Source organism: Thunnus thynnus, chromosome 23, assembly GCF_963924715.1.
Source record: "Thunnus thynnus chromosome 23, fThuThy2.1, whole genome shotgun sequence".
NCBI lineage: Eukaryota > Metazoa > Chordata > Actinopteri > Scombriformes > Scombridae > Thunnus > Thunnus thynnus.
In genome coordinates, this window is record NC_089539.1 from 5,807,620 (window position 1) to 5,828,685 (window position 21,066).

The 21,066-nt window shown below is 40.0% G+C and overlaps 1 protein-coding gene across 10 annotated transcripts in view; it reads left to right on the forward strand.

The window, feature by feature from the left end:
- The window catches only part of nav3 (neuron navigator 3), an 88,561-nt gene that overhangs the window by 15,911 nt on the left and 51,584 nt on the right, over positions 1–21,066 (forward strand). For 9 of the 10 annotated variants that reach the window (XM_067582132.1, XM_067582138.1, XM_067582133.1 and 6 more), the window contains exons 4-5: positions 8,543–8,950; positions 10,658–10,777. In XM_067582132.1, coding sequence (XP_067438233.1) covers positions 8,543–8,950; positions 10,658–10,777 — 528 coding nt within the window. The remainder of the gene's footprint in view (positions 1–8,542; positions 8,951–10,657; positions 10,778–21,066) is intronic. The other variant, XM_067582141.1, reaches the window with a different exon arrangement.

Here is a 21,066-nt window from a genome sequence, read left to right on the forward strand (position 1 = left end):
GTGTTTTGCCCCATTTACAGAGGAAGATGGTGGCCAGGCTGCCGACAGCCATGACAGATGGCAGTCTGTCTGTGTGTGTGTGTGTGTGTGTGCATGGGTGTGTTTGTTTTCTACTTTTTTTTTTTTTTTTTTCCTCAGAGGAGTCTCAGCCAGGCACAATCAATACAGCGGCATTGTCTTACCACCACATTTAATCCAATGGGACTCACAGGGTTGGGGTCTGAGGTATATTTGATTAGAACACAAGTCTCATTCACATTCATCAGACGCGCAAGGACAGTCAGCATGAAATACATGGAAAATATATCGTCGTACCTCCACATTAGCATCATATATGGCGTGTCTGCATGTGTGTGTTTGTGTGTGTCGGAGCAGCGGAACAGCAAAGCAGTAAACACCGGTCTAAGATGGCAGCAGCCACTGTGAAATAGTGTATGGGCTACTACTACGCAGTTTTTAGCCATTAGGTTTAATGGAAAAAATGAAGTCAGTTCATGAGCGTTTGCCAGTGTGTGTGTATATTCTCTACATGTTAATATTCTGAATGTGATAACAGCCTTGGAGTGAGAATTCTGTCCATGACAAAAGCCTGGCCAGACCATCCTAATCTCTCTCCTGGATAAGAAATGGCTGTAATCACCATGAAGCTTTGAAGCACCTTTAGTAATTAATCACTGTTACGCTCGGCTGGACATGACTGTCATACTCATCACTCAGTCTTCCTCTCTTGCTCCCACTTTGGGATTCTCTCTCCGTAAATGTTCATACTCCAGCCCTGACGCCCGGGTGTTCAGACGCACAGCAGGAAACATCAAAATGTAAAAGTTTCATCCACCAGCACTGCCACAGCCAACAGAATTTCTTCTTTATTACACATAACTACAGGAAACGTCTTCTTTTGATTAACACACTACTTGTCACGGATGAAATAAAACAATAGTCATTACGTCAGCATGTGCCTGTGAAAGTATTTGCCTCAAAAAATCTGGCTCAGTGTACTATACAATGGATAAAAGTAGCAGAAGGCATTCATTTCAAGATGCTTGTTCATACAGTTACAATTGTAGTGAGGTATGTCTTAAAGGGAGAAAGCTAAATTTGAAGTGATGTAAGTATACATACATCACGTTGGTGCAAGGCTATTCAAAAAAATATCATCAATAAATAAAAGGAGCGCCCGCACAGTTACTCCAAGCCACAAAATTTCTTCAAATAGACGCTTTGATCCAAGTCGGTTCTTCGTCAAAGTTTTATTAAAAAAAAGTTATAAGCCAGCATTAAAGCAGAGAATTGATCAGTAAGTTACGGTTGTTAAAGTTTATGTAAAGAGTGGTGTTTTACATTCATTATTTTGCAATTTTGAGTGGCTTTTGTTTCTTTGCCGTCTTTGCTGTGCTTTGTCCGTCTTATCCCCACATCCCCCCACAACTCCATCATCGTCACACACACACATAGCCATGTAGAGCTTTTTTCTTTACATATGCTGGACAGGTGTGCTTATTCTTTTAAAACTGGTGGAGCAGAATACAGTAGCTTCATCAGTTGGCTAAAAAAAAAAAAGGGAATGTATTAAACATTTCCTCTCAGGGGTGGAGCAGTGGTACTGCAGCAAGATTTCAGTGAAATGTGGGCCTGCTGTTACATCTAGATGCCATTACTTGTCACATAACAAGTGTGAACAAAATGTGTATGGCATTGCCGCTGTATGCATTTTGGCAACTTCTGTTATGGCATACATTCAAGACAGATGTTTTACCCATCTGTCCTACAACTGCACTGAAAACTAGCTCAATCTGAGTGCACCCCCGAACACAAAACCCTTAATGTTGTAACTACATTTAACCACATTACTGTGGGCTAAAAAACAAGTTTACTGGGTTGGTTTGATGGCAGCACACCTGTGATCATACAGTCTGCAGCCACATTAGATATACTAAGAGTAAAAAATATACTACTGACTGAAGTAGTATACTGAATATCTGCTCTTCTCACCAGTAGTGTTCATCGTAATGTGTTGCAGCTCTCTGATCCATTTCCCTGCTCTAGACTTCGCATCACGAAAATTCAGATAGAAAATGTGACCCAACCACAGAGAGGTGCAGCTTGCCTGGAAGTCAGACAGCTAATGTTACCTATAATTATTGACCCACTAGAAAAAGCTCTTCTACAAATATTTTGTGGGGTTGAGCTACAGTTTCAGAGATCCTGCAACCTTCTCCCTTTCTCATTGAACTGACCTTGCCGTTTTGATGCTGCAGCCATCATGGCAGCTCAGGTCACATCCACAGCATTCATCAGAGATCAAGATGTGTTTGGGGCCTCCACGGACAATGAGGATTGATCAAAAAACACGTTTAATTTCCCCCTATTGTTTTTTTTGTTCAACCCAGTCAATGACATGTGCTATTGATTGGCATTTGAAAGGATAAGAAACAGCTCCATGTGTGAAGAAATGCTGTGATCTTCAAGGACAAACCTGGCAGAGCATCCAGGAAAGGGAAATCTCCCCTCCTCTTGTCTACCCGTCTGCTTGGGCCTGAGGGATCCCTGTCTAGTCCTTTGGGGATTCAGCAACGGCCAGATGACATTTGGTACATAATAGCCTCACCCGGTCGGGTTTGTTTAGTTTGTGTTTACACTTGGAGTATGGAGACAACGGGGGCCGGCTAAATTATTCATTGCTTTGGAATTGAGGAGATAGCCGTTGGTCCTATTTGAGTGCATGTCCAGGATTCAGAGGCAAGCACGCTTTTTCTTGTTAAATGTGCATTTTAGGCTTTTAGCTGACACACCAATACCAGGCTATTTGCTATGATTGCAACAGTACGATAAAAGTGAATTCCTGAACTACCCAAATTACAAATACTTAACATTAATGAGGAATCAAAGCCAGAGACAGTTTTCAATCCTTGACAGTGTTCTTGAGAGCAGTCCAACTGAGTAGAGAAATGACATGATTCAGCTGGAGGAAGGTAATACAAGGCTTTTCTTGGCAAAATGAGTTTTCAGTCTGTAATGGGAGATGGAAAGTGACTGGAGTGTGTGTGCATGTGTGTGAAAGATGGTTGTGTTATCAGCGGGGCGGGGCCCCTTTCTCAGGGTCCAGATTGAAGATCAGACCTGTGATGACAGTGAGCAATTGCTCTGAATTGCTCGCATCCTAAGAGGGTTTAACATCTGCCAGTACTAAAGCTAACCTCACTCCTACACACAGCATATACACGCAGATTCACACACACATGCACATCACATGAAAATGTTAGATGACATCATTTTCTGTCCTTAAAAGCCAGTGAGCAGTAACTGTGTACCCACTACACAAGAGTTGCTGAGTTACAAAGTGTATCAGTTTGATATCTAGTTCTGCAAGGAGGTTGGAATATCTTCGGTCGTGAAATACCCAGTGATGGCACCATCCTAATAATGTAACATCAGTGTTTTTACATTAATGTATCTCATGAAACTAGACCACTGACTACAACTGATAAATCATAGCTGGTTGAATATGTTAAAATTTTCAATAAAAAAATGATAAGTTACAGATACATTTACAACATGCCAAATATGCCAGTTTAAGTCTGTCCACTAATGTGGGCCAATTAGAATTTGCATACTTATTAGTTTCAGTGCTGTTGTTGTAAGTACAAGGTTTGTGTTGATGATGAGCCCAGCAAAAGAAAAACTGGAGTCTTTACATTTGAACTAATGCAACTCAGTAGAATACAATCCTGTGTTAAAAATCACTCCCTAATGGCAGACAGTAAATATAGTCCATTATATAGTATTTCGTACATAACTCTGCTAGCAATCCCACATTGCCCCAATGTCACATTTAATGGATGTTAGAATTACAGTTGTGCAACACCACACCTGTCAGTAATGATGCAAAATGATTCATAAGAGCCTGAAATATTGATTTACGGCTCACTATAGAGTTAAGTATTGAGTGTCTAGAACATGAGGAGTTGTGAGTGAGTGAACATGGGAGTCATTTCAGACACAGCCTTAGTTTTTCAGCTTATGTTGCAGAGCCAAATCAAGTTCATACCAGCTCCTTTAACGGGATGATGGTGACTTGAGCAACACTAGTTCAGTCTGAAGAAAACCACCAGGTGCTCAGAGCATCTGAACCCCCTTTAACTGGAAAACCAAAACTTAGAATGTTCTTCCAATATATATTCATCTCAACAAAGGTGGTGGTGGTGATCTAATTTGGATCATTACTTTCTAGACAGCAAATAACTGCTTGAAAATTGAAAACAAAACTTGACCCTGGCATAAAAACTAAAATAATTATTAATCCAAAAGTAGACTGGAGGCTTAAAATGTTTTGCTCCTGTTGTGGCCTTTGACTCACAATGACTGATTCCACTGTTTTCCTTCACAGGGTAGATTTGATCTCCACTTTAAATTTTCATGCAAGCTTACAGAGAATCCCAATTGCTGCTGTTGTGTGTATATTAGAAACTCGACTATATGACTCCAAATTGGATGGAACAGCTATTATTAAAAAAAAAATGTGGCTAATACTAAACATGACATTTGTGGAGCGCCTTTGAGGAGATTCTGCACAATTACATTTTTACCAAGATCAGTGAATTAACCTCCATAAGAAAGAGATGTTTAACTGTTAAACTCTCAGCAGTAAGAGAAAGTTACAGTGTATTTATATCTAGCATTACTCAGCAATAAGCAGTTCCCTGCTGTCAGCATGGAATTCTTCTCCCACTGAGCTCTTGGCTAAACATAAAATAATCTCCTTGTATTAGGATTTATTTTGGATGTAGCTCAGTTTTATTCCAGACATTGAATAGCAGACAGAGAGTTGAATACTGTTGAAGTGATGAACAAAAAATTGTTTCAAAACACAACACAATGACGACAATGATGGCCTCTACGTTTGTCCTTTTTTCATCGTTTGATTTCTAGCCAGCTTTCTCTTCACCTCCAAGCTTTAGATGAACATATGTCCAAAAAGATTTAGTCGTCATGTCCCACTGGATCATCTCATGGCCAAACAACAGGATGCTTGTAGCACTTAAAACACTAAAACTTTTTAAAATGTGGAGGTTGAAGAACTGTTGGAAAAGTCATATACCGTGTGCTTATTTTATTTTATAATCTTACATACCCAGATGAAAGTGTCACCAAGTTCACAGAGGTTAAAAAATATCTGGATATTGACACCTTTGGAGGCATCTACTTGAACAATCACCTCTGAAAATAGCTCCAAGTTGGTTTTTGATTTCACATATCCTCAGTAACATTATGTTATTGGTTTAAAGTGTCTCTTTTTGTACTTGAATTTCATCCATTTTAAACTGAGGAAGCAAAGATCCTCCTTAAAACAAACGGGGTTTATGGGAAATGTGGTTTTAATTTTAAAAAACAACATACAGAGTACTGCTGGTTATAGTTAGAGACTTCTGGTCCTTGATAATAATTATTCAGTATCTGAAATGTCAGCAACAATATGTTGACATTAAAAATGCGATATATATTTTTTTAAAAATGCTTTCTGTAGCCTATCATACATTTTAGAGTGTATTGATTTTGTGCCACTTGACATGTGAAAGATGAGGTGTGACCTATTGACAATAAAGTGGAAAAAAAGAGAATGTAATATAATAACTTAACATATATTGTATGTCTGCATGTGGTAGGTTAGATTTTTAAAAAAATATCACGTCATCTTTCCTCTGTTTGCTGCTCAGCCATATTCTTCGATTCCACGCCCCTTTATCTCAACACCTACACACACACGCTGTACAGCCTCACTCGGTTTATCAGTCTCTCTCCTTTTTCCTCTCTGCTGCATGGAGATAAAGATAAGCTGATTTAGCAAGCTACATTGTGTACGAATGTTTAAATGATTTTGATTTCTATACTGTGGCAAATTGATTTCTGTTTATCCATATTCGGCTGTGATCTCTTGTCAGATAAGCAGTTGTTTCTTTTTTCTTTTTTTCATTTGGCATTGCGTGTGTCATTTCTCTTGTGTGTGTGTGTGTGTCGATCTCAGGAGGTGTTGATAGAGATGCGTTGTGAATATGGCTGGCATCGCTGCCCTTCTCATTTTGGCACTTGGCATCACAGGGGTGCAGTCTTCCCTGCCTTTTCTCACCAAGCACACACACACACACACTCACAAGGATGTTCTCACACCTCTCTCACTGCTATGTGTGAGACATTGCTTTAAGATGTCATTGCTTCTGTCACCTAATGAAGGCTCACACACAGAGGTAGGCATCCAAATAGGTATCTCATCCCACCTATCCAGCTGCTGTCCTCACCTCAACTGCATCTTCTGCTACAGTCATTTTTTTCTGCTTAAAATTATAATCTTTTTAATCTAAATAGAATTCAGCAAAGGTAAAACAACACTGCAGCATTTGTGCAGCAAACATGTAAAGAATTCTTATATACAGTACATTTACTGATAATGATACATTTTTGTGTATGAGCGTACAAACATCATATCCTGATATTTCGAAAATCAAATATGACATACATGTAAAGCTTAATCCTGTTTCCACTGTTGGTTTTTGCTACATGCGTGAGTCCTGTTTCTATGGTAATAGATATAATACAACACATGTGTTTACACAGGGATATTTGTGGCCAGAATGTATGTATATTAGCAACTTATCCTTAAAAACACAAAGCAGAGCAGCTTGCCTGGTTTAATGTCAGGTTTCTTCTTTGCCTCACTATGTGAATGCAGTGCACTGTTTTTCCCAGCAGAGAGAGCTCAAGCTAGGTACCACTGCTGCCATGCTTGGCTTTACGTGTCCAGACGCATCATGTTGCAGGGCTTGGTGTGTGAGTGGCCATGAGTATATTACATTTGTGTTCACAGTCTACAGATGTTGTCTTTATCTCACCTGCTGCATCTTTATTATGTCGTTGTCACAGTCAATTTGGGTTTTGATCCCTTTTGTTTCAAAAAATGTCCCTGCAAGGCATTCATTGAAAGATAAAAGTAGTGTGTTGCAGTTGACATATTCAAAGCCCTCTACAGCATTAAGGGAAAAATTGACAGCAGTAGCTGTTGCAGGGCTAATAGAGGATAGTCAGGATAGTGAGTCAGTTCTTTTTGTCTCCATCCATCAGGTTTCATTCCTTGTCTTGGCTGCTTTTGTTTACACGGCCTCTTTTTCTTTCTCTTTTATGTCTTCCACAAGATCTCTTTCTCTCTTTAGATGCATTTTCAACTAAAATGACAAAAAAAATGACAAAAATGACACAAGTCAATTAAGATTCCTCAGTGTCTCTATAAAGCTTCCAAGCTTTTTAACAAAGGCTACAACTTGTGTGTCATTATGTAGGCTTTGTATAATTTCCCTGAGAGAATATTCTGTAGTAGAACGTGGTACTGAAGGACCAGTATGTAGAATTTAGTGGCATCTAACAGAGCAGACTTGGCAGAAATGGAATATAATATTCATAAGTATGTTTTAATTAGTGTATAATCACCTGAAAATAAGAATCATTGTGTTTTCATTACCTTAGAATGAGCCCTTTATATCTACATAGGGAGCAGGTCCTCTTCCACCGAGCCTGTCATGTTGCACCGCCATGTTTCTACAGTAGCCCAGAACAGACAAACCAAACACTGGCTCTAGAGAGGGTCTTTCACGTTTTTCACAAGTTTAACAGCCACCATAGGTTCTCCTACACGCTTGAACGGTGAGGGTGAGGGGAGGTGTATTCATTTGGTTGCAATCTGCAACGTCACCACTAGATGCCACTAAATCCTACACACTGGTCCTTTAATGTGATATACTGTAATGTCCATTGTCCTTGTGTGACCATTGTTTTGCATTATTTCATAGTTTTAGTTCTTGTATAACTCCATAAAGAACAACAACACTTGCCAACTGTTTTTCAAAAATGCATTAACAACTTTGGGTTCTGCTGTTCAGGGGGGTTATTTACTCTGCTGATGCAAATGCACCTAATCCAGATTTTACTTTTTGTGACATTTCAAAAGTGTTTTGTAAAATTTACTTGATAGTTGGATGGAAACATAGATGTCTTCCTCCAATGTGATGTACTGTGATGGTCTGACATATGTTCTCATGTGAGACACTCGCTTCTCTCTTCCCCCTTTAAGTTAACACACCGGAAGAAACAGCACTTTAGGAAGGTCACACACTCACCAGCACACAAACACACACACACACAGACACACACACACACAAACACACACATACACAATGTTAGAAGAAGAAGCAGCATGTGATTTGAAGGAAGTGACACTCAACTGATGTAGACAGCTCTGTATGACTGATCTTTTCACCTGAATGATTTGCCCTTCGCACAAGAGTGCTCTTGATATGATAGCTACAATGTCTTGGACTGGTGGTTTCAGTCCATTTGAGGCACTTTTGCAAAGACCCTCTTTAGTGAGCCTTAAAGAATGTTGAGCAAATGTCAGATGTTTGACAAATACCAAGCTTAGTGAGTTTTTGCTGTATCATGTTGAAAGCCAGAATAAATTTCCATACATCTCTCTCTCTCTACTCCTCTGTCTCCACAGTACACTAGAGACAACCTTTGATACCACGGTAACCACTGAGGTCAACGGGCGGAGTCTCCCAGCCCTCACCGCACGCTCCTCCCCCATGGCCTGGCGTCTGGGCCAATCCCAAACCCCACGTCTCCAGGCAGGCGACGCCCCCTCAATGCCCAGCAGCTATGCTGCGCCCAGGGCGAGCACGACAGGCGCTGGCACCACCACAGGCCGCTACAGTGGGCACTCGGACCCCTCCAGGTTTGTGTACAGCGCCCCCCTGAGGCGAGGAGCAGCAGCAGGGGCGAGGGGGGCGGAGCAGGGGGAGAAGGGAGGAGGAGGGCTGGAAGGAGGGAAGCAGATGGAGGTGGCAGGGTACATGAGTGATGGGGACATCCTAGGAAAGAACGGCCGGATGGATGAGATCACCAGCGGGTATGACTAGCGCCAAGCATGTTAGCTTCTTCTAACACACTGACTAATTCTAATTTCCTGCTATAAAGGCCCAATCAATAATGTTTTGACCATATAGATTACAGCCATATTTACATACATAACTGAAGAGTCTGACTTTTGAGCATTTTGTGTGTTTCTCAATTGATTGTACTTGAAAATATAGTCAGTTTTACCTCATGTTAACTGATTTAAACAGACATTTAACAACATTGTAGCAAACATTTAAGCTCATTGTGCACTGTAGAAATTAAATTATTAAAACATCAATCAATTTGGGAGTTATAGCAGGTTTCATACATATGTTTTTCAGTTTGGTGGTGGAGTCTCTTGTTGATATTTGAGTCAAATAGCCATGAACTCGAAATGAACCTAGCAATTCACATATCATGTGAACCCTTTTTTTAAAAATTAGATTTACATGACTGAAAACATTTTGCAAACAATTTGGTTTGGTTGAGGTCTGGGTAAGTATTTGCTCATGATACTTTTATTGTGCTATAATGTAATACAAGTCAATGTTTCTAGTTATGACTTAATAATCATAATCCTTGAGTGTCTTTGCCTTTTAATGCATTAATGCATTAAACACATAACTTATTGTATATTTTAAAAACACGCTCATGTTCATGACATTTTGTGAAGTCAATATGCTTTGCTGTAGTATATACCAGCTTTAAGATACAGTAGATTCACTCTCTACGTCATTCATACTACAATCTGCTTCGAAGGCCATTTCTTTTTTGTATGATTATGAATACAAGTGACACATTCGATGTCACTGTGCATAGTAGTCCAAAATTCACTGAAATTCACAGTTAGCTGTGTATTCATACAGTCACCAAGGCCTCACCAATCTCTCTGAGTGGATTAATATAAACAGCCTGCAGACATCCACCAAGGCTATCAAAGGTTTGTCATGCATTGAAAGGGAAGGCTCAAATAATACATTTCTGTGGGCACTCGATACACTGACAGATTGCTTGAATGAGAAAAAATAAGTCAGTGTCTTCCACAATACAGCACAGCAACATGTGTGTCTGGGCTTCCGACCTTCATTCACTCTATAGAAATAAACGCCTTGAGCAAGCGGGAGGTGTTTTAGAAAAGCAGTTCACATTCCACACATGCACCCACACGAACACACACTCCCACTCGGCATCCGTGCACTTAAGATTTCCCTAAAAGCATTCGGGGGCAGGGAAAACTGTGAGGGAAGTTAAGCGAGGAGTGATGGAGTAAAACACGCGTAGGATTAAAGACGTGTCTGATCAGAAAATGTAACAACACGTCAGGAGGGAAAGGTGATTAGCTGAATTATTAGCCTAATTAGCTCAACACTAATGATCCCTATGTCCTATCAGCCGTGTCTGATAGCTATCTGGCAGTAGCCTCGAATCCTAACCAATTATTCACTGCCACATGCACATCCACAGATTTACAGAGTGTGAACATTTACTTAATCGTGCATTCGAATATACAGTTGCATGTTCATAAATGTGCTCATACGTACTTCTGCTGCATCTCACAAATACACGTTGTAACCAAAGCTCATTAATAAGCCAATGCACTTTCTCTGCTTTATTTTCTACTTAACCTATGGCTGTTTATGAATTTTTAAAAAGTTCAAATTTTTGTGCCAACCCGAGGTGGGATGTCTGCTTCCTCTAATGATTTCTTCTCTCACAGATACCTTACAGACGGCGGCCTCCATCTGTATGCACGGAACACAGGCCGAGCCTCAGACGTGGCTTCTTCTCGAGAAATATCTCAGAGAGGAGGCAAAGAGATGCAGGGCGACATAGACAGGTAAGGATGGAGTCCGTCAGTCAAATGGTGCTGCTTGTTTTGCTGATGTGTGTTTGATTTGGACCGCACTCAGGGGACTATATCATGAAGCAAGTTCAGCTGGAAAACTGGTAACACAAAGCTAGTTATCAACTTGCCCACTTAACTCTGGGTTTCACTATCCTGCTCTGAGCATGTTCAAAAGAAAGTGCTCAGACAGTTAATTATAAGACACTGTCAGAACCATGAATGGAGTAGTTAATGTGATATAAGATGAAACAGTGATTCATCTTGCAAGGAAATCTGATTATTGCAGCAGCACAAAGGGATATTCAGTGAGGTGAAATATAGTTGCAGGAGAAACACTAGAAATAATCTCCAAATATTAAAGTTAAGGCTAACACTATAAATAAGTATTGGATTTATTATTAAATATATTATCTTAAAGAGTATTTTTGCTTTTTATCTAATGATATACAAACTCTTATATGTGATACACATAAAAAGTTAAAAGTTATGTAAGTTTCTGCCGCCAAAGCAGAGAGAAGAAGAGAAAAAGTTTCTACCTGACCAAAATGTTGCATTTATAATTCACTGGGAGCTAATTACATTGTGTGGATTATTTTTCTAATAAAACAACAGAGTACAACAGAGAGTATAGTTTTTATTTTCAGTTACTATCTCAGAGTCACTTCATGTTATTCTGACCTGCAGTGATGAAATAAGAGTGTCAAAGTATCGACACTGTGAGGAATCCTGTTGGGCATGAAAGAAACTCTATAGTGCAAATGTAGTGTAGCTGTTATCACTATATTTTGCACAGTATTTAGTGTGGTAAAGTATTTCTTTACTGCTGTTTTTTGTTAGAAGTTCTATTTCAAATTCTGAGTTGGTATGGAAAGATTGGAACAGTAGCGTTATTCTATAGACCTATAAAAAATATCTGTTGCTCTATTGTTCCTATCGAGATCCTGTTGGAATGACGTCTCAATTTTTGCAGATATATCATTGGTCTGTAGTCGGGCTGTTGAGCAGGATAGTCGTGCAGCTTAGGTTACTGAGGTGATCTATCCTGGTTAAAAGTGAGCCAGCTTTGTGATACCAGAAAACCTGAGTTAAGCTCCAAAAAAGCTGGCTAACCCACTAATCTTGCCCCATGGTATAGGTCCTCATTGAAGTTGAGATCAATCCAAAGACACACTGGATAGATAGATGACATTTTACATTTCACTTATCATCATTGGCATTTGGCTGTGAGTTCAGCAGCATAAGCTTCCGTGGCTTTGCTCGTTGCCATTCACTTCCAGCTGCAGCCAGGTGGATGTTTGCAATGGCAAATCTACCAGATTGTGTTTTGCAGCCAGTGATGCGTGTGCGTGAGAAAAGTGAATTGCTATGGTGAGAATGGCAGAAAGGTTAAAAGCGTATCAACTTTGCCAAGCAGAAACTGCAGACACATCTTCTTAGAGCCAGATGAGTTGAGGTGATGTAACTGCCCGCTACCTACCTTACAACTTAGCATGCAAACAAGCAGAAGTAGCTTTAACAATCAATGTAAACAAGTCGGTACATTTGCTACGGTAACACAGTAGAAGAATAATCAATCACTGTACATCTTGTTTTTTGTGACGGACGCTGTATGGTTTTGTTTTTATATTGTTACAAAAATCCACATTTATCCACTTGAAAATATTGTCTGCCTACCACCCTGTGAAGACTGCATATTGCATAGATTAGTGTATTATATTCATATTTGCTCTCTGGAAGTAGCTTTAAAGCACTGACATTACACAAAACCTCTTCTTATCTTAAGGTGAACAGGGGTCAGTACCAGAGACTTTATTTACATGATATTAGGAGAAGAAATGGGATTTTTTTTACTTCAAGATACAAGCCGAGGGTATATGAAGATATGGCCAAGAGGAAATGATTCAGCGCTGAAAAAATGGCACGGGTTAAGAGCTTTCATTCAGCGACTGATAGGAAGCAAACTGCTTTGCACCAAACATGTCTGGCTTGCTTATCATGGATGTTTGTTTACCCAATAAAAGAATAATGAAACCAAAAACAAAAAGCAAGCCTCTAGCATAAAGTAAAAAATAAGTTCATGTCCTTCAGAGGTGATAGCCAGGGCACCCCCGTACTGCAGGGACATCCGAGACTAACCGAGGTGAAAAGGAGAGACGTGCTATCGATTTAAAGCTGTCAAGCTAAGATTGTGATGACATGCCTTCAGAGAGGCTGCTGGGAATCGACTGATGCTGTGACATTTCCCAGCGTCGCAACTTCGTCTTCTGCCAAGATTTTAATGAGTGGCAGTGTTTAGAGGAGTGGGAGGCTTGAAAAGCAATCAGATATGGCTCTCAAGACTCAGTTGGCTTTTGTTTTAGTGCTTTAAATGAGTAAAGTTATGTTAAAGACACTCTAAGCCAACCCGAAAGCAAGTAATTAAATTAAAGTAACAAAAAAACGGATATAAAGCAACATTATTTCAGCTAGATATTCAGATTGTTGTGTGGATGTCTGGGACTTAAGTGGGTTTAGGGATTCTATTCAAGGAGATGGAAATGTGCTAAATGTGCATGGTTACATTAGTCGAATTTAAACAGGGTGAAGTACTGCTGTGTCTGTGTCTTTGTGTTTGCTACATTTCTATAGATAAATCCAATTCTTTCACAGTCCAGATGATCCTGCTGTTTCTGGGGGTTACGTGCTCGGTCTCACAAGCGTCACAACCGCCAGTCAAGCTGGTCAGCCGAGGGCGAGTCTGATCATATCTGTGACCGGCCGAGCGTCAAAACATGCTAGACCTGACCGGAGGTTCAGAATAGGCGATTAACCTGCCCCCTGTCAGTCTCAAACTGATCTGCCTGTCAGACTTGACACTCAGGCAAAGACACTGATAGGATGAAAATATATATGAACCCTTTGAACTGTCTCTTCCATTTGCCAAGTCTCAGCATCACCCTACATATGTTTTATCTCTGCATTTGAATAATTTGCCTAAAGTATCTCTCACCTGGCCTTGACATAAATCCAGAAAATTGCAGCTTTTCTCAGCTAAAGTCTGTGTTAGTGCTTTGGGCCTCAGGGGTGATGAGGAAATATTGATGCCTTCTTCCCCTTAAGAAACCTGCAGGCAAGAGACTCCTGATAGGATCAGAATCTGAACTCTGTAACCTTGTTTTCCTTCCTTCCTTCTTCCCTTTTCCTTCACAAAACCATGGACACACCCACTAAAACTCACATAGCTTTAATGCCTCCCCCAGCCTCCCTCTGACATGTGATTGTCAGAAGCTGAGCTGTCACTTCCCGCTGACACATGACAAAGCTCAGGGGGGAAATTCATTTCCGAAGCAATTGCTCACCAGGCTTCACACCTTAGCCCGGCTTTACCTCCCTCTGTAGTACAGGATATACCTTCCAGGATTGGTTCCTTCTTCTACCCCAAAGCATTCTTCTTCTTTTCCTCATAACCCCCTGGCTTTAACTGAAATAAGTAGCGGATAAGGCTCAAGTTCAAACAATCTGTTCCCTGACTTTGAAGAACATTTCATCCCCACCAATGCACATACTGGCATTCTAGGAACAACAAATACAATCACCCATTTCTTTATAGTTACTGTAAACAAACCACAGTAGGAAACAATACATTTTCACACATTTTCTATGCCTCAGTGACTGGCACGTAGTTTTTTTTTTTTTTTTTTTTTCTTGCACGGCTGCTCAATTCCTGCCTCATTTCGATTTCTTTATCCAGGAAACCTTTCTGCCTTTGGAAGATACAAGAAATAGAGCAGTAAGGAGTTGACTGAAGGGAAAATATCCCCAATCAATCTTTTACCAATCCCTAGAAAAGGAAAATAAACTTGTTGCATTCAGCTGAGGATTATCAGAGTTAGAGATTTTTATCCATCCTAGCAGTGTGGCTCCTGGGACGGCAGCGTTGGTCGATTGGTTGGTAAAGTACAGACTGAACTACTGACTTTGATGAACAGCAGGTTGACATTTGTGTTTTAGAGTGAAATATCTCAACAACTATTTGAGGGATTGCCATGAAATTTACAACAGATAGTCAGGGTCCCTAGAAGATACTTTCTAAGTTTTGTGATCCTCTGACTTTTCCTCTAGTGCCACCAGTAGGTCAAAGGTTTCATATAGCTCAGTGTTTGTTTGATGGATCGCTGTGAGATTTTGTACAGACATTCATTGTTCCAAGATGATTCAGACAAGAAGATTCCTAATGACTTTGGTGATCCCCTGACTTTTCCTCTTTAGCGCCACCATGAGGTTGACATTCTTGGTTGTTACTGAAACATCTCAAACACTGATGGATGGATTGTTGTGAAATTTGTTGCAGACATTCTTTCATTCCCATCAGCCTCAGCCGCGCTTTGTGTTTAGAGCTAATTAGCAAATGCTTGCTTGCTGACACACTAAACCAACACGGTAAATGTGGTAAACATTACACCTGCTTAGCATCAATATACTTGCATTATTGTGAGCATGTTAGCATGCTAATGTGCTGGTGACTAAGAAATGGCTAAGACAAAATCTCTCCCTCTAAAACCTAAACCTAACTTTTACTGTTGATGTTCTTAAACTATTTTCCTTAATTAAACTTGAGATTTAAGGTTATCTCTGTGGATAAAGAAGTTAGTGTTTGTGTTACACATACAATGCTTGATTGTACTATATAACATAAAGGTATTGACTTCCTCAACTGTGCTGAACAGGAACATCTGCAATTGCTATAACTGTAGATACATACTTTACAACACCCTCTTAGTAGTTGTGTTTTTCAGACAACAAATCTACTTTTCTATTTTGGCTCTGGTACCTACAGTAAGTGTGAAATTATGAAGGCAGAGCAGGGGATTCAAGCTGTTTTTTAGTGATATCTGACCATGAAATGTAGTTTGAAACAAAACATTTGTTCACCAAGTACAGCTGTATAATCATTGTTGTTTTATCAGTAAAGAGAATATTACTGAGTGTTAAAATGTTTTCAGACCTATCTCCCCTCTCTACCCCTCTTTCACGATTTTCTCTCAGTTATGAACAATAATTGGGAAGATACACACATGCAGACACTTTCTTATGATTTACCTCAATCAAGCATTACGCAAATACACAGCACTTACTTCCCAGTTCTCCCGGTACACTGGCAGTAGTAGAGAGAGTTCCTGGGAGGCAGAAAGAGGGAGTCAGTCTGTGTACATAAACTGTTCTCCCATGAGGCTCATTATGCTTCATGGTTTTCTCCGTCCATAACGACTCCTCTAGCTGCTTCCCATGGCAGCTTTATCCCAAACCAACAGAGCCCCTGAGGAAATTCATTTAATGACTCATCAGATCGAGACTCATGGCCAGCAGGTGACTAAGACCATCTGGAGCGAGAACAGTGTGGGCTTATGTCTGCTGCAGTAAACCGCATATGTGTGCTTGATGTGACTATAGGTGGTGTTAGATGTTGCGCACATTTGCTGGTGAAATCAGATACGTGGGTGACTCAGGTTTACATAGTGTCTTTGTCACACACCACCAGTATGCACAAAACCAAAAGTGATTTGTGACAAGATACAAAAGTACTGAGCATCAAAATGATTTTTTTGTTTGTGCTAAGAATAGAATTTCCTGGAACTGACCATCTACTCCGGAGCAGCTGAACACCAAGAGCTCAGATTCCTCTTCTCATCAGTTCATTTGAAAACAATAGTGAATTCAGCCTTGGGTAAAAGCCCCGCTCTAAAAATACTCTTCTGTCATGCAACATAGATGAGCGCATGCTCGTGGCTCCACTGTCAAGAAAAGATGCCCAAGGAAAGTGTTTTGACACCAACAGGCTCCCCGTTCTCAGCAGAGTGATGAATAAGTAAAAGGGCCTCGCTTTTAGCATCCCGGTGCCTTGTGTGTGTGGTACTGTCTCTCTCTCTCTCTCTCTCTCTCTATCGCCCTCTTGTTTGAGGGCTGGACCATGGCAGCTGGCTCTGCATTTTTTTTCTCTTTCTGCTGCTTGAAAAGTAAGCTTCGGGGGATTGGAGACATGTTTGTGTGTGTGAATGTGTGTTGTGTTGTCCATGCTTGACAAAAAGAGAGCTTTTTTGTGCGCTTGTCCTGTATTATATTTAAAGTGTGTGTGTGTGTGTGCAGACTTCTGCGTATATATGTGTGTTGCTGAGCAGCAGGATCACGGCTGTCACTCTGCAGAGCTGTGACAGTCGTGGGGAGGCTGCATGGCTCATCAGTGCTGCCGTAAGCAGCGAGAAGATTTGGAGGAGAAGGTTTTTGCCATCAATGACAACGCCGGTCGTTATATAAGTTCCTGTGTAGTTCCTCTCTGCCGGAGGCGCCACTTAGGAGGAAAATATCCTCTTTCACATCACACCTGAAACTGCAGTGCTTCAACATTTCTTCTTTCTAGTTTTCTGAATTTTTCTGGCACTTGTCAGTCTCTTTCTGTTTCTCAGACGTTTGTCTTTTTTCAGCCTTTCCACCTTAATGAAAAGCACACAGGCACACAGACTAAACTTAGCAAACTGTGATGATAATTGGAAGAAGTTTTATTGCCGATCTGAGTACCCAGCTGTGTCTGGTTCTTGTGTGTGTGTGTGTTCATGCAAATATGTGTCCTCACTTGTGCAGGTTCTTGCATAGTGTATATTTTCTCAAAAACAGGAAAACTGTGGCCCACACAAACACACTTATTAACCATCTATTCATTCAGAGAAGCTCAAGGAAAAGTTTCCATTATTTGGAAGCCGAGTTTTCCCCTCATTTCTTATTCTCTTGCATTGATTTAACTGTGTCTTCCATTCTGGATGCTGCACTCTCTATTTATCATTCATCTGAATATTTGTCATAATTTCCTCCAGGGGAAGCTTGGTATTCTCATTAATAACCATACTCACTGAATTAATGAGTGAAGTCAAGTAGTTACAGAACGGACATCCTGCCCTACTTCATTTTACTGAATGTGAAATTTTGAGTCCAAAAAAACCTCAATTTCCACTGTCAACCAAAACTTGGCATACTGCATAGATACCAGGATGTCTAGTATATTGGTCTTTTTAATAGCTGTATATTTACATCACTCTTAGTGGATAAGGTCTGACTTTCTGTGTTGACTGAGTGCAGTAAGTGTATTCTGTTACAGTCCCTTTTCCTGCACTGAGCCTGCCTGAAGCAGCTCTCAGCATGATATTTTGGCCATATGCCTCTGTGACTGTGAAGCACAGCTCTTTCAGTCAGGGGCAGGTTATTCATCCGCTCAGACTGAGAGGTGAAAGACAGCATTGCCATCAGTGTCTCTGTGGAAGATTGTTACCACTTTAATTTTGAGACATTAGCACAAATACTGCAAACAATGACACTACTTCACTTTATTTTACAATGTAAGCCATGAGGGAAGGATGTAATAATACAAGGAATAACAAGTAAAGAACTACTTCATGTTCCAATGTAGTATGTAGAACTTTTAAATTTCACAATATAAATCCAATTTAATACCATTGTTGCACCAAAGCTACACGTAGCATTTACAAGATTCATAAGACAGTACATCTGATATAGTTCTATACCCTCTATTTTTTGTTGTGAGTGGAGACTGTCCCCCTACAAAAAAACAACAGCAGTCATTTCAGTGAATGCCCCAAAACAACATGTGCAAATCCCCCTAGCAGCCTTAAGAATTACAAATTGGTTTCTTCTGAGCAACATGTCTTTTATGTAACATGTCCTCATTGACTTTCATGCAGTTGAAAATGCAGTTTTTTGTTACACTAACAAAGATTTTCCACTTCATATATGAAACTTAATTTTAAAAATATAGAAACCCTATAGAAGAGAACACCATTAAAAACCACTTTGTGAATTATGAAGAACCAGCAGCAGCCACTGTTATGAATAATAATTCACAAGTTATTAAAATATAGAAGAGATTCAACTTGATTAAAGACATTCATGTGCAGACAGGGTCATCTTCTGGCTAGGTATGACCACATAAAACAGAAACACACACGCTGATGGCAGCAGACACACACTGGAGATGCCGTCAACTCTCATAGGTGATTTATCCACCTGGACTCATCATGTTGGACTCAGGGGTGAGGCTGAAGGGACAGTGCTGGGTGAGGTCAGACCTGCCTGTCTGTTTCTCTGATTGATGACAAGTCCCATATGGTCAAGCTCTAGATCAGCTCACACGGGTCATCTCAGTGTCCATACCTGCCCTCTTTTCTTTGTATGGGAGTTAACTTTCTGTAGCCAACTGTCAGCATTTTAAATATCATTTCCAACCATTTTTTCCAGCTTTTTAAAGAATAGTAGAAATATTACATTAATAAGAAATCTCTCAGAAGCTAACTTCTCCATGATAGAAATGTGACACAAATTTTGGGCATCAAAATCTTTGAAAAATATACATTGTCCCCTCCGTTTATGCGAATTTCCCATTCAAAGGTCTCAGGTCTGACTGCATGTGATGTATGGGAAACAGTGATGCATTAATGATGAGTCACCTTAAAGTGACATATAGATGACATAAGATGCTAATAAGATATTTATCGTCCCTCCCCAGTGCATAATGCATGTGCTAAAGAGGTTATACGTGAAGAATGTGACACCTCATGTGAATTAATGTGTATTGTCCAGACCATATAGTAGTCAGATTTATTCTCGGTAATATATTTTTCTAAAGGGAAACAGAGATGGCATGTTGGTGACTCACACTAGTATGGCATTCAAAGACATTCTACCTGGCATTATGAGTATAAGGATTATATTTGGGTCTCCTTATAAGGTTTATAATCCAAATGTAAATGCACTCAAGATGAACTGTTCTCCATAAATAAAACATGAAAGAGCTAAATGTCCGTGTTGTACCACAAAGCTACATTACAAGTAACGTGATGTAAGAGAACAGGAAGGTGACCTATGGATATTAACTGTGCAGTGATGTAGTGCTGTATTAGAAAGAGAGTGATTCCCTCCATTAGCAGCAATGATTCCAATATATCTCCAGTCTTAAAGCTCCGGTGATTTAAAACTTTTAATCGAATAAGTTTGTCTAGTTAAAAGGCCGAGTGTTTACAGAGGAGAAAGATTTGATTGTTGATGCAGAGCTTGTGCCCTTGAGAGTTTACTATGATCAGGGATTCATTTAAAAGATTGAATTGTCTGCTTGTTTTTATTAAAGTTCAGAATCACTGCAGGGAGAATCGTCTTCTTTGTTATTCAGTTGGCAGCAGATTGTGATAAAAAGAAAAAACAACCTTGGAATCAAAGCATCACATTTAGCTCTTATCATTTTAAGGGCATCTAGTGCCTGCATTGGGTAAGAGAGTGGGTTGTTAGTAGTCTTCCCGTCATTTAAGGCTTATAGTGCAGCTCGTTATCATTCTGTTTAGAAATATGAAATAAAAAAGATTTGTTTGTAGTACTCCTGATGGACTGAGACACCGGAGTAGTCATATGGTTCTGATGTAGGATAGATTTTTAGGATAAATGAACCAAAGGGCTCCTGCTACAGCCTCATCAATTCATTTGGGTGAAGATTTCTGAGGATATGACTCCATTCATCATCTGACAGGCCTAATGAGTTTGTGAAGATAATAATCGACAAAGCTCCTATCGTTACTAATTCACTTAACTGCCATGGAGCCCAACTCTGTTGTGGATTATGAAAATGTAATCTTGTTAAATGACGAGTGTTGTGGTATAATTACAGCATTTTATGAAGCTATAAGGAACTTATCATTGTTTATGTTCCTCTTTTTGATCAGTAATGACCCAAACAAAACATTAATACAATCCAGGACTTTGCAATGTCTGTACAGTACAGTCTTTCTAAAAGCATTGACAGTATTTGTTGCTCCATAAAGACATTTGTTAATACGATTTAGCTTCATTTGAGTCTTTATTGTACTAGACAACTCTCTGATTTAGCTGTAAAGTTTCTAGTGTCAGGACAGACATACAGTAGTCAATTGTAGCAAACCTGTTAAGTCAGTCTCCCATAGAGATACAGTTGGATGTTGGTTGCTCATCATCGACTCTGGACACACGCCAAGATCACTGGTGGTCGGATTCAAACCTTGGCTGAGGGGCTTTGGAGATCTGCCACTGTGCTGCCACTGTCCATCAAGTAGTAATGCCATAATCCTAGAAAGATAAAGGATTTAGGTCTCTCCTGTGCCAGAGCAGTAGATGATGCAAGGTTTGGTGGTGAACAGTTTGCCAAGTCATCTGCCGCACAAAGCAAAGGCAAATGGCCAAGTGACCCACTGACGCCCGCTAACTCACCCGTCGCC